The sequence below is a fragment of the Rhea americana genome, unplaced genomic scaffold, assembly GCF_003343005.1.
Source record: "Rhea americana isolate MKP2758 unplaced genomic scaffold, rheAme1 scaffold_99, whole genome shotgun sequence".
Classification (NCBI taxonomy): Eukaryota; Metazoa; Chordata; class Aves; order Rheiformes; family Rheidae; genus Rhea; species Rhea americana.
Window position 1 is genome coordinate 2,667,215 of NW_028187188.1, and position 13,115 is coordinate 2,680,329.

A 13,115-nucleotide genomic window follows, 5' to 3' on the forward strand; every position below is an offset into this window, starting at 1 on the left:
GTTTATTCACAGGTAGAAATAGAATAAAATGAGTACAATAGAAGTAACTAAATGTAGTCAAAATTCACCAGTGTGTGGTATGATAAACTAATGAGGTTCATTGCACCTGCTTTTAAGAGGTTGTTCTCATCATATTTCCCTAATAGCCACATATTCATCAATACGAAAGCCTTCTTTTCTATACTATTTGTGCCAAATAGTGGTATAGTAGTCAGTATGCTATGGAAGAATCCAGTTATTTAAGGTTCATAGTGTAATCCATGCTTTATGCAGATCAGTCATTATGTTTTTCAACTTCAGATCTGTGATAGTAGCTCTGGAAATAAGTGAGAGAGTTCTTCCTAAGGGTTACGTTATTAGGAGTATCTAAACTTAGCTGAAGTGCAATGGGATGTAACCACCAAAGGATYACACAGGCACTGCTAAAATCCAGCCCTATCAGCTTAAATTCAGTATTACTGCTCCTATTCTGGCACTACTTCTAGTTAAGKATTTTATATGTTACTCTATTATGCGTTTATTTTGTGAAGTGATGAGTTTTGTAAAAAGCAGGAAAAAAATAGTTATTTTAGAGTTAAAATAAGAACCTTTCTATTTAAATTCAAAATTATTATTGCCTGTGAATCTCAAAATAGTCATTAGTTGGGGCTCAGTGAAGATATGTCTATGGATTATAACAAATTGTCTATAAATTGTTAACAAAATTATTGAATTTAACAGTGACTTATTATTTAACAAAAGTTTTGAATGTGTCACTGATCTGTTAATGCAGTTATAATGTCTGTCAGGGACTGCATAATTTTAATGAGCTTCACAGAACAAAGAAAAAATAAAGTATGTTTTTCTTATTCCCCCTAGAGAAATTTACCTTGCAAAATGCGCATCTCTCRTGTTTATTATTCCACTTTTTTATGTAAACTTTTTTTATGCAAAGGTTTTCACCTTCAAAACTTATCCTCCCACTCCAGGAGCATTATCTACTGCTCTTCCATTTGACCTCCAGAAATGTCTTCAAACTCTTGGAGAGTAGGAGGGAGAAGGGATGGAGAAGGGATGCTCCTTCTGCAGGACACATTCTGCAGGAAGTGTAGAAAAGGCCACTGGCTTCTGCACTCAGAGCTTGTTGTTTGTAAGCCACAGTTTCCTCTTTCGGCAACCTTTTCTCATCAGTGTTACTCACCTGGTCTTCCTTGCCTCTCTAGGAGCAAACCCTCCAGGCTAGAAAATTTTTGATCAGCCTTTTGCAGGAATAAAGCAAAAATTGTATCCCCTCCCATTGCTCTCTGCCAGCACAAGAAGCAGGAGGTATGCTTATTGCTAAACCTGCTGTACTTCCTGAAGCCTTGGAAAACCAAATAAAAAACTTCACATCTGTCAGAGGAGGTGTTGTGGCGGGGACAAATTTGTCTCTGCACAGTGCTGSCCCTTCTTTGTCTCTGGCAGGGTGAAATAAAGTAGCTCAGAAAACCATAGGTTGTTTGGAACTCTCAGGAGAGCAGCAGCATAACAGAATGCTTACTACAAGTACAAGCAAAAATCCTTGTGGCTGGTTTTGAATTACGCTGGTGTCTTGGAGCATGATTTATTTTGCTCCTGATTGCCCTATATTCTGTCAGTCATAATGAAAGGGGAAATACTTGCAACTTTTAGAATAGCAGTTAAAAGCTTTGTTCTGAAAAAAAAGAAAGGTGAAGAAAGTTTCCCTCCAAAACTAGGTGATTAAAACATTTCAAGATGAATTTAAATTCGAAATACTGGGAATTTGGAGAATTCTGAGTGTAACTTTCTAAAACCAGCGTTCTGTCTGACTTCTGCTTTGTAGTGAATGCAACTTTTCTCTCTTAGTGTTTCAACATAGACCATTGCTAAGATTGGTTCCTATAGTGCATAAAGTAATCAACGAATTACTGACATGATTCTAACTGGAGGTACATTTGTCTCTCTGTTCTAATGTCTTATCTCTAACCTTTCATACCTAGTCCTTAAAAAAGATGCAGCTCCCTCTCAGCCAGCATTTTATACAGCAGGTATTGTGTTCATGTGCCTACTAATTGCTAGGAGCCAAGGCTTACCTTTCTAGGAGTGATTAGGGAGTGATTGCTCTTTGAAAGGTTCCTGGAAATAACAGTTACTCTTTTACTGTGACAAAACTCCAGATGGCATTGTGGAATATTGGAAATGAGGATTAGTAATGCAGTTGTAAAACTACCTGCTGACAAGATTTGTGAATAGCTTTATTATTTTTAACATTTTCTAATTGTCACCTTCACTGCATAACTACASCAAATGGCTATGTTCAGGAACCGATTATTGTGGTTTACACAGATAAAATAAACCTGCATTTTTGGAAGTGAATTCTGAAGGAATTCTTGAGTCAATTTTTACTTCTTGCTAGAAGTCTTGTCTACTAAAGTGAAAATTGTGGACTGAATATCTTTATTAATGAATTCTGTGTGTAGTAAATTGTAAATCTGAAATAATAGTCTTCATGGGTAGTCCTTGGCAAATATCAGTGATGTCAGATGCTTTTTTCTGTATTGTCTGGGAGGTAAGGAACACTTTTTTTTTGCACTAGATTGTTTTCAGTGGGTCAGCATCAGCTTTCCTGCCTTCCTCTGCCACTAGCTTTGGAGCATGGTCTTTGACCGTGTTTGCAGCAGTGACATGTGCTTTGCCTCTCCTAGTCTAGTGATCTGGTTGAGCCTTGTCATAAGGTTGATGTGGAAAGTGGCAAGACRTGAGCAGTCTGAGCTCATGTATTCCCTAATGAAACTTCTGCTAGTGCATAATTTAATGCAATATTGTTATTTCTGAAAGGGATATCTGTGATACAGAGAGAAGAAAATATTCCGCTTCTCGGGAGGACTGAATAGGACTTCATGCAGGATGTTCAGGATATTTGCTGATGARCTGGACTGTATATAAAAAGCTAATTGCTATAATTTTCCTTCTTTCTTCAGGATCTCTAACTGCTAGCATTTTCACAAATACTTTGTTGTTTTCTTCTTCCACCCCCTTTCCTTGTACCCTTTCYTTTCAGATCTAAATGAGTGTGGACTAAAGCCGCGGCCATGCAAACATCGATGCATGAATACCTATGGCAGCTACAAGTGCTACTGTCTGAATGGCTACATGCTCATGCCAGATGGAACGTGCTCTAGTACGTCAAGGCTTGGTGCTTTCTTTTTTCAAACCTCCCCTTCAGTATCCCTGTATTACTGCCCAGGATTCCCTGGGAAACTTGTATGAAATGAAGATGAGTCCCAAAGTAAAAATAAATCCTGCTGGAAATCAKGCAATTGCACAAAATGAGCTTCTTTGTTCTAATGAATTTAGGCTAAACAAAACAAGAGCAAATATTTTGATTTTATTATTTTTATTACTGGCCTCCCCAGAAACATTCTCCAGTGCTGTAAATCACTGTTAACTGGCCTTCAAGGACAATGGCTTGCAGTTCTCACAGCAGCAAGACACCTGCAGTTCTGCAGTGCTATGTCTATATAAATGTAAAGTCATTAGAGCTGCAGATGTTGATTGCTTGACTGATACAAAACTGTACTGTGATCTTTCTGGAGATCGGGTTCCTTCTCTGTCCTGTAAAAGTGGTTGTTTTGAGTGTCTGGGCAGAGGAGAAGGGGAGAGAAATGACCTTTATTGAAGGTGCTGTTTTAAAATGGCACTACTGCCCTGGAGGGTTTATAGTACATACAGGGATTTATTTTCCTCATAAAGATTGCATTTCATATCACAACTTACTACAGTTGTTCTTTCCCCCCTCCTCCCCCCCATGAAAGCAGTTCACGGAAAGAAAAATTTACTGCGTGTGGGCTTGGCATTCAGAGGCCTGAACGGACACCTATTAAATTCAATAAGCGTTTTCCCATTGTTTTTTTATTAAAAATGAGCTACATCTTAATTCTCCAAAGATAWTGGTGATTTTCTGGTATGGATCAGGGTCCTCATCCAAGTATGTGCAATTGTTTTTTCATAGATGCCCTTACTTGTTCAATGGCAAACTGTCAGTACGGCTGTGATGTATTGAAAGGGGAAATACGCTGTCGCTGTCCTTCTCCAGGATTGCAGCTAGGGCCCGATGGGAGGACCTGCATAGGTAGGTGATAAAACGCGGATTTCTTTCTCTCTCTTCCCCCCCCCCAATGTTTTCATCCATACATTTAACACAATTCAAGAGAGTTTGTCAGGTGTATTTAGAATGCATAGCACATGCAGTGTAAAAACTTCATTGGACTGAGGTTTGGGATGTTGCTCAGCTATTCTCAAATGATGCAAGTTAGAGATCTCTAGCGTTTTCTTCCAGTCCAACAAGTTTTGTTGACTGCCTGCTTAAAGCCTGCACAGGCTACTTGGCATCAAAGCTTTTGACTCATGTCACAGCCTCCTGTTACTGGGTAATTTAAAAGTATTGCTAACAGGGACTTCAAAGTACTTGCATGTATCAAAAAGGAATGGAGAGGGCAGCTTTCCTTCATACACTTAWAAAGCGGGGTGCTACCGTGGTTCAGTGAATGCAGGGATAATTTATACAGATTGCTGAGATTAGATTGAGGCATGATGAAGGTTTGTGCGCACTCCCAATATTAATGAGATTTAGGCTACTGTCTTTTAGGCATCTTTGAAAACCTCAAGTTAAAATAAATTCAGAAGTTCAGAAAGCATAAAAGTGAAATGTTTTATTCTCACCTCCCTGAATGTGGTTCAGGAGCTCATGATTAATCAGTCTGTATTGTGCTATACATTACTATGCTCTGAAGAACAGCACGAAGTGTGATTTCATTAGTCATTAACTGTATATCCTGAGTGAATAGGATGCTCCAGTGATTTTATTATTGATACCTAACACAGAACTACAGTTTCATATCCTGTAGGAGTTGTGCACTGAAAGAATTTAAGAGACTGTGGATGACTGCTTCTGGGTATTATAGCTGTCCAGGGGAGACAGTTGCTTCTTGAAGTGACTTATCCACGCTGACCAAGAAGTCTGTGGAAGAGCAAGGGRCAGAAACTAGTTCTCCTGATATAAGGAGCAGGCACTTAGCCAGAGGCTTTCTGAAATGTATCATTGGCATGTGTATGTACGCAAAAGAACGGATTCAACAGTAGCAAAAATAACGTTTGTCAAATGCTGAAGGGGTTGAACTATGATTAATCATACTGTAAACATGGCAGAAGGAGTCTTTGGAAAATAATTGTGGCATTGTGAGTGAAATTTAAGAAAGTTGTACTCAAAACAGAAAATTGCTAGCAAAATACTCACAAGATYCTCCTAGTGTGCATTTTTATAGAAAGTTCAAGCAAACTTTATACCTGTTTTGAAATAAACAAAGTGGACAWTTAATGTTTTTAAATAATCAGAAGACTAGCACTTAAACCTGTTACATGAAGCTTATTCAGTATAGTGTAGTTCTGAAGAAAAAACACATTTTTTTCTTGAAAGGTGAAGAACTATGTGCATTATGTGTACCCATATTTCAGTGGGCATGAACCATTCAGATCTGTTTCACAACCTATTTTTTAAATTTTCTGCAAAAATTTCAGAGCAGCCTTGCACAATGCAGAGAAAGTAGTCACAGCAGGAGTTGTTATCCTTCATGGGTCATAATATGCTCCGCTCCCATTTTTTGGTAAGACATGATTGTGACAGGCACTCTTTTTGTGTTGTCATAGTCCTTCGAAGCTTTTCTGTCAAGTTAGAGCTGTACTAAAACTAGTAAATACCTTCAAGATTTGAAGTTACTTGAGGCTGTGTCTTCCACTCACATGTGTACAAGCCCACCATTGCTGGGGTGCATGTCAGCTCCAGGGAGTTTCCAAACACTGCTGCAGCAGAAACAAAAGTAGAGATAGTGGTAAGAAAATTGAAACGTGCATTGGTGGTAGCTCGTGAAATCCTTGCTCTAAGGGAGTTCTAAAGACCGTGGGGGATCTAATACTTATTTTTTTACCACAGGTGGAAATTCCTTTAGAAATTATTCTATTTAGTTTGTTATCCTGTGTTGATCATTCTTTTTTTAAAATGTTTTCTCCAGCCAGTCATTAAGGAAGAACCAAACAATTCACCTACGAAGGTAAATCACATAAACTAAATAACAAAGAATCAAAATGGAGTTCAGCAAAGTATTAAGTAAAAATTGGGATTATAAATGACTCTAGAATCAAAAAATAACTGCTGAAACAGTGTTGCCAGCTTTTTGATTGGGTTTTTTGTTCTATGATATTAGTAATTCACATATTTCTTTGGCATTAGAAGGTCTGAAAGAATTTGAGGACTGAAAATAATTATTTTCACTGCAAAATAGTCTTTTTTGTTAGTTTTKATTGTGGAGAGAAACGTGAAAATATGGTCTTGGAAACAAAAATCAAACTATTTTTAAATCAATCTCATGTTTGGTTCTTGGTTTGGTAATACGGCCTTATTCACACAAGCAGAGAAGCAGCTGTTTGCAGTTCGGCTTCCCTGTTGAAGGCTGACTGGCACAGTCACTTAGGTGCTGCCTGTGTTGTCTGCCTTTGGAGCAGTTCCTGATGTTCAGCCTGGGCACGTACCTCGGTTCCAGAGCAGGCTGCCATGGGAATACAAACGACCCCTTTATGCCGTGGTTTTTGTAGGAAGCAGGTGTGAACCACGGTGTGTTGCAACAGGCAGAAGGAAACAGTCTACACTATTTGGGCTCGGGTGTGAATCGGCATGGGCCCGTGGGCTTGGAAGAAGCCACAGTCGCATACCGTTTGAGAACCTTAGCAAAATAAGCACAAGCACTTGCATACCATATTCTAGCTAATGCTCAAAAAGCAGTTTTCCACTAGCGAGGAGCATCCACATCTCACCTTAAAGGTATGCAGTAGATTTTRTAACACTTTTCCATTAATTTTTGTGTCAGTTTTCAACAGGGGTATTGATCAGCTGTCCTATATGTTTAAGGTATATAACTGTATAGACAGACGATAGCCCTGTAATTCTGTGGTTACTGAACACACTTCTTCCTGTGAGTCTGCGATATCATGAGCACAGAAGGAAAGGCAGAACCAACTACATTAGGTTTTAAAGAAAACATTCATGGCATGATAAAATATATTCTGTAGCTGATTCATTCCTACTGAATTGCTTTTCGAAGTTAGGATTAAAAAAAAAAAGAAAAAAAAACTCATAGTAATTAACATCTGAAATAGGCAATGTTGAAATGTTATTTTAATAAAAGGTGTAGAAAATTATGGCTTGTGAATTAAATGAGTTTACAGAACACAGCAGCATTTGTAAAAGCATTAATAATGTATTCAAACCAAGAGGCAGATTTATACAAAGATTGAGGTGTGTAGGGATGTGGAGATGTGCCCAGTTTGGGTCTCTTATTCTTTCTTATTCAGGCCTATACTGAGCCATAGCAGAAGAGCTCTGGTCTCTGGGTGAAGGAGAGTTGTTCATGTCAGAGAGGAGTCTGATGGGCCAGGCCTGTGGGAGGTCAGCTTTGGATTCTTGCTCTCCTCTGTAATTCTTTATGCAGAGTGGGACAGTGCCAGCAGGAGCTACTGGGAGAGTCCATCTAGCCAGTTACTCATGACTCTAGGTTACTTCTTTTGGCTGTGGGAAACACAGCTTGGAGAGTTTAAGGTTATATCTCTCATCTTGTGTAGCTGCCTTAACTAACCAGCAGTTTTGTTTCTTTTAGTTCCCTATTTGAACTGTTCTTTAGCAATCAAGAATATTTTGTTCTGACAGAGCAACTCTCTGCCAGCGGTAGCATTTCCTCCGTGCTTTGCAAGAGACTCAGATTCTGCACCTCTCTGCCTTAGTGAGGCCTCTCACAAGCAGCAGGGCATCAGTCACTTGGCTTTGTTTTGCACTCTTGACACCTGCAGCTGAAGTGCTCCTTTTTTAAAAAAGAATTGCTTGGAGAGCAAAATCTTGCTTTTCTGTAGATCARGAGCTTGGTAGAGCTGCAGAGCAAAGGCTTGAACCGTTCCCTGAGATAACCAATACACGTCAGAAGCACTGTGCGTCAGAGGCGGCCGTGCACGGCGTGTCTCTGCCTCAGTGAAGAATTAGGGTTCAAGTGCTTAGCAGGCTTCAACTCAGTTTCCAAGGATTGCAAAGTGAAGTGGTAGTGCAAGGGGCTTTTGTGTATCTGCCTGATCTCCTGCCAAGAGTTGTTCCAGGCAGCGCAGGCAGCACTGGCTTAGCATCGGCTACTCCCAGGGCCTCTGCCTGGCTTAGTTACTCGGCGGGACAAATAGCAGCTCCAGTGAGAGGAGGGGCACCTGACACTGATCAGGCCTCACCCACGTCTGCCTAAGCCTCGGTCCCTGTCTGCAATACAGGCCTCAGCCTGGAATACAGGTCTCAGCCCTGCTGCAGGGTCCTGCTGTGAGCACGCAGGAGCCACGTAGCTCCGTACCTGAGAGACTTTGAGGTCCCTCAGGTAACCAAGGTGTCCTGAAAGGGATCAGTTGCAGCACACGTACTTCAGGGTAAGGACTTGCAAAAGGGCAATTACTCAAAAAGCGTTTGGCCTGCAGTAACTAACTGGTAGGAGTCCCAGAAATACAACCTCCATCCCGGCATTAGCTTGGACTTTTCGTATTCAAAGTGAGTCCTGAAAGGATGAAGATTTCTGATAGGCTTAATGGGCAGTCCTAGGGATGCCTGAGATTTTAAAAGAATAAACCACTTTCTGCTGGAGGGTGATATACATTGAATATGCACATGTGACCCRTGCTACAGGAACAATATTTCAGAGAAATTTCAGAATATTTTAAAAAGAATTATTGGATTTTTTTTTTATAATTCCTTGGTTGTAAATCAAGGTACTATCTTTGTAATCATGCAAGGCTCAATGCGAGAAAAGAAAGTTATACAAATGACATGAAATAGCTTTTCTTTAGACATAAGATGTTACAGTTTTAAGGATGAGTGTTTTGAGGAATATTCTTGAAGAAAATGAAGTGTTCTCTGTATTTTCTATATCTTCTCTGTGGGGAAGAGCCCCAAGGTCACAAGACCACACAGCAAACACTCATACAGTCAGTAGTGATATTGCATCTTTTGTCACTCACAGATATGGTTGCTCACAGTATTTGTTTGGCACGAGACAGACATATTTTGGGTACRTGACCAAGAGTTTAACTGAGGAACCGTAGCCTGGGTGTTATTGCTGGCTGACCAGCTTGCAGCCAAAAAGAGCTTTTCAAAAATACTTTGGCTGTTGTTATTCAGTTTTTTTTTTTTTACATTAAGCCACTTTAATATAGACAACATTTTAACTGTTATAAAGAATAATACTATTCCTCTCTTTTTGCAGATATTGATGAATGTGCTACTGGGAGAGTCATCTGTCCCCGATTTAGGCATTGCATCAATACTTTTGGAAGCTACATTTGCAGATGTCATAAAGGCTTTGATCTAATGTATATTGGAGGCAAATACCAATGCCATGGTAATGACAACAGCAAATTTCTTCTATGCATAGAAGACAGCTGCATATTCTAAACAGGAATTAATGGTTTAAAGAAGAATGTTCACTTATGGCTGAAATGTTCAAGGAGGTTATTTTAGGTTGCTCTGCATCAGTATTTTAGGAAAGGCTGGATGATAGAAATAACTGAAAGTATGTTTTCAGTCCCCTTCTGAAAACTGGTCCTCCCTAGGAGGCTAGTGGCAGAGCAGAGCTGGTGACCTCAGGAAGTCCTTTCCAAAGCCTTTGTCCCTGCAGATTTTTGTCGGCATAAGCAGTTGCAGGTTTGGGACAGTGTATGAGTGTCTAAGTTATGTCTGCACTGTCACGCAGGTGTGCTTCATAGCATGCCCCAAGCTCCAAAGTGATAAAATGTGGCTAGAGCACACCTCAGTTCCTTCCAGCCTAGGCTGCACAACTTTTCTTCCCCTGAAAATGGGTGGGGAAAGGACGGGGGCTGGGAAGGTTTTGTCTGGACTTGAGGCTGGAATGCAGCCGATGTGTGCCCTTTGACAGAGAAAAAGATGTTCTCAAGTCCCGGTGTCTAAGTTTCTCTGTGCTTCAACTGGTTCTGATCCCTTCCCTGAAAAAAGGATCATGTGAAATAATGACACTGCTTTATATTTGTTTAAGTACATTTTGGAGAGAAATCCCTATGCAGAGCACTACAGTTTTGGAGATTTTGCTTGCATCACTAGCCATGTGGAAATGCCATGGATGATGTTTCAGGCAGATTCTATCCAGGTATAATAGCAAAGAGGAAACCTTTTATGAACAAACAATTTAATGTTTGGCTGCATTAGGAACATGTATATATATATATATGTATATGTTCCTAAACTCAGTTTTTCTTTTCGTACCAAGTCATCTTCAGGAAGTAATTACTGAAATTATAATCTTCGTGATTTCAACTGTAATCTACCACAGTAAATGACCAAAACTGATGCTAAGCAATAAGCCAAGCAATACAAAAATTACACTACAGTCCCTTCTACCCTGACACCTGTATCACTACATTCCTTTTTCTACTGGCAATTCAATTTTATTGAGATTTTTGAAATTAATATTTTTTCCTAATGATCATATGTACTGTTTCTGTTTTAATGGGGATATAAAGGGAAAGGCAGGTTTCTGCTTTGAWGTAAATGATTTTTATATAACTCTTTGTTGCAGATATTGATGAATGTTCCCTTGGCCAGCATCGGTGTGGTACTTTTTCACGATGTTACAATACACAAGGATCCTACAAATGCAAATGTAAAGAAGGGTACAGAGACAAYGGAACGAACTGCATACGTACGTAGCACTTCTTTTAAGAGAAGAATTCTGAAACTAAACTTGGTCATGAATCCTGTGTTGTAAATACTGTGATATAGCAATGTCAGGATTGGTTTCTCTTAACTATTTTAGATAGACAATTAAGGGCCAGAGAATGTATTCAGAGTTTTCTGAGTCTTAGCATGCCTTGATAAAAATATATTTCCCAGAGATGTTTTCATAATTAGAAAGAGACCTACCAAACCCTATTCACAGCCTCATTCTAGAGGCTTCAGAATGAGAGCAAGCAAGTAAGCAGGGCAGGGTCTAGTCAAAGAGTACATATGACTCATACCCTGCTGATTATGTACACCCTGCAACTGGCAATTTCAGTAGTTTGCTGTGCCCCTGCACCACTCCCTAGCTGTGAATAGAGCTGAGAGGGGGGATCTCTGGAAGAACTGCCCGTTACCATCAATATGTTATTGTTGGGCAACAAGTTGACCATGAGCCACCAATGTGCCCTTGTGGCCAAGAAGGCCGTGGTATCCTGGGGTGCATTAGGAAGAGCATTGGCAACAGGCTGAGGGAGGTGATCCCCCCTCTCTGCCTAGCCCTGGTGAGGCCTCATCTGGAGTACTGTGTCCCATTCTGGGCTCCCCAATACAAGAGGGACATGGAGCTACTGGAGAGAGTCCAGCAGAGAGAGGGCTACTAAGATGATTAAGGGTCTGGAGCATCTCCCATAAGAGGAAAGGCTGAGAGAGCTGGGACTGTTCAGCCTGGAGAAGGGAAGAAYGACGGGAGATCTTATCAATGTATGCAAGTAGCTGAAGGGAGGGTGTAGAGAGGAAGGGGCCAGGCTCTTCCCAGTGTTGCTCAGTGACAGGACAAGAGGCAATGGGCACAGACTGAAACACAAGAAGTTCCGTCTGAACATACGGAAAAAATGTTTTACTGTGAGAGTGACAGAGCACTGGAACAGGTCGCCCAGAGAGGTTGTGGAGTCTCTTTCCTTGAATGTTTTCAAAAGCTGTCTGAATGGGGTCCTGTGCAACATACTCTGGCTGAGCAGGGAGGTTGGACTAGATGATCTCCACAGGCCCCTTCCAGCCTCAACCATTCTGTGATTCTTTCATCAGAGCTCTTCCTCGTTGTGTTTTTGGTTGAAGCAGTTTGTCCCCCTTGGTACAGGGTAGACTGCTGGATTTCCCCCACATTTGACATCCCTCAGGACCCATACCCGTGAGGAACTTGGGTTTATGTGCGGGTTCTGGTCCTTGGTGACTCACTGATCTCCTTAAAGAGCACTGCCACTGTGGACTTGTTCCCTTTGACTGTAGCTCTCAGGGCAGGGTATAATCTGGATAATCTGCCTATCCATGAAAAAAACAGTTAAAACATTGGACTCTTACTAAACTTCCGTTTGCTCATGAGTACGAACGTGTCCAGTTTCAGGGTTTACCTTAAGACATGCCTTCCTGACCATGTTTTTTGTTAATACCTCTTCTGGGAAAGTTTTGCGTACCATGAAGGTGAATCGGTGCTTGGGAGGACGCAGGACTGGAAAGTGCTGTGTGCCTTTGGTTATTTTAAGTTGTCTTTAAAATGAGAAGAACTATCTGAAGGGGTGTGATAATTCAGCAGTGTTGATACTGACKTGTGTTTCTAATCAGTGGAAACATTCAGAACAAGAGAAACAATTTCATCAAATTCTCTCCRTGTACTAATGAAATATATTGTTAAAGTTTATGGAACGAAAGACTCAGGTTTCTCTTTTGCTCCCGTTTTGATTCTCTTTGCAGTTATTCCCAATGTTATGATTGAACCACCTGGCCCATATCATACATTCAAGGGCAACAGCACACTCCCTACGGGAGGTAGTAGTATAACCAATAGGATTCCTGACGTTGGAGGCACAAGGCAACCCCTCAGACCACCGTATGTACCTGCTGTTGTTACAGAAAGGCCAGTGGCCCGGCCAACAACTCGACCTGCGCCCAGGCCAACAACTCGACCTGCGCCCAGGCCAACCACCAGGTATGTGCCCATGACAGCAAGACCAGTAACAAAGCCAGTGACAAGGCCTCCACCTCCAGCTCAGCCTCGACCTACAACATTAAGGTCTACACTGCCACCACAAAGAACTCCTGTGATGACAACCGGAGACCCTTCCCATGTTCTCGTTGAAACTACATCTTCCCAAGTAACTACAGTTGATAACAGGATCCAGGTAGATCCTCAGAAACCCCGAGGAGATGTATTCAGTAAGTAAATTTACATATTCTTTTATTTATTTATTATTTATCAGAGTTGTAAATTCAGTCAGGTGAAAGCATGCACTGGACTGTTCTTTCTTTGGAACGTTCTAAAAATGAGAATATAGATGTG

General features: G+C 40.8%; 1 protein-coding gene across 1 annotated transcript in view; it reads left to right on the top strand.

Moving 5' to 3' along the window:
- The window catches only part of NPNT (nephronectin), a 50,577-nt gene that overhangs the window by 20,785 nt on the left and 16,677 nt on the right, over window positions 1-13,115 (top strand). The window contains exons 5-9 of the mRNA XM_085325655.1: window positions 3,041-3,160; window positions 3,992-4,111; window positions 9,315-9,449; window positions 10,641-10,763; window positions 12,530-12,991. Of these exons, the coding sequence (XP_085181781.1) occupies window positions 3,041-3,160; window positions 3,992-4,111; window positions 9,315-9,449; window positions 10,641-10,763; window positions 12,530-12,991 (960 nt within the window). The remainder of the gene's footprint in view (window positions 1-3,040; window positions 3,161-3,991; window positions 4,112-9,314; window positions 9,450-10,640; window positions 10,764-12,529; window positions 12,992-13,115) is intronic.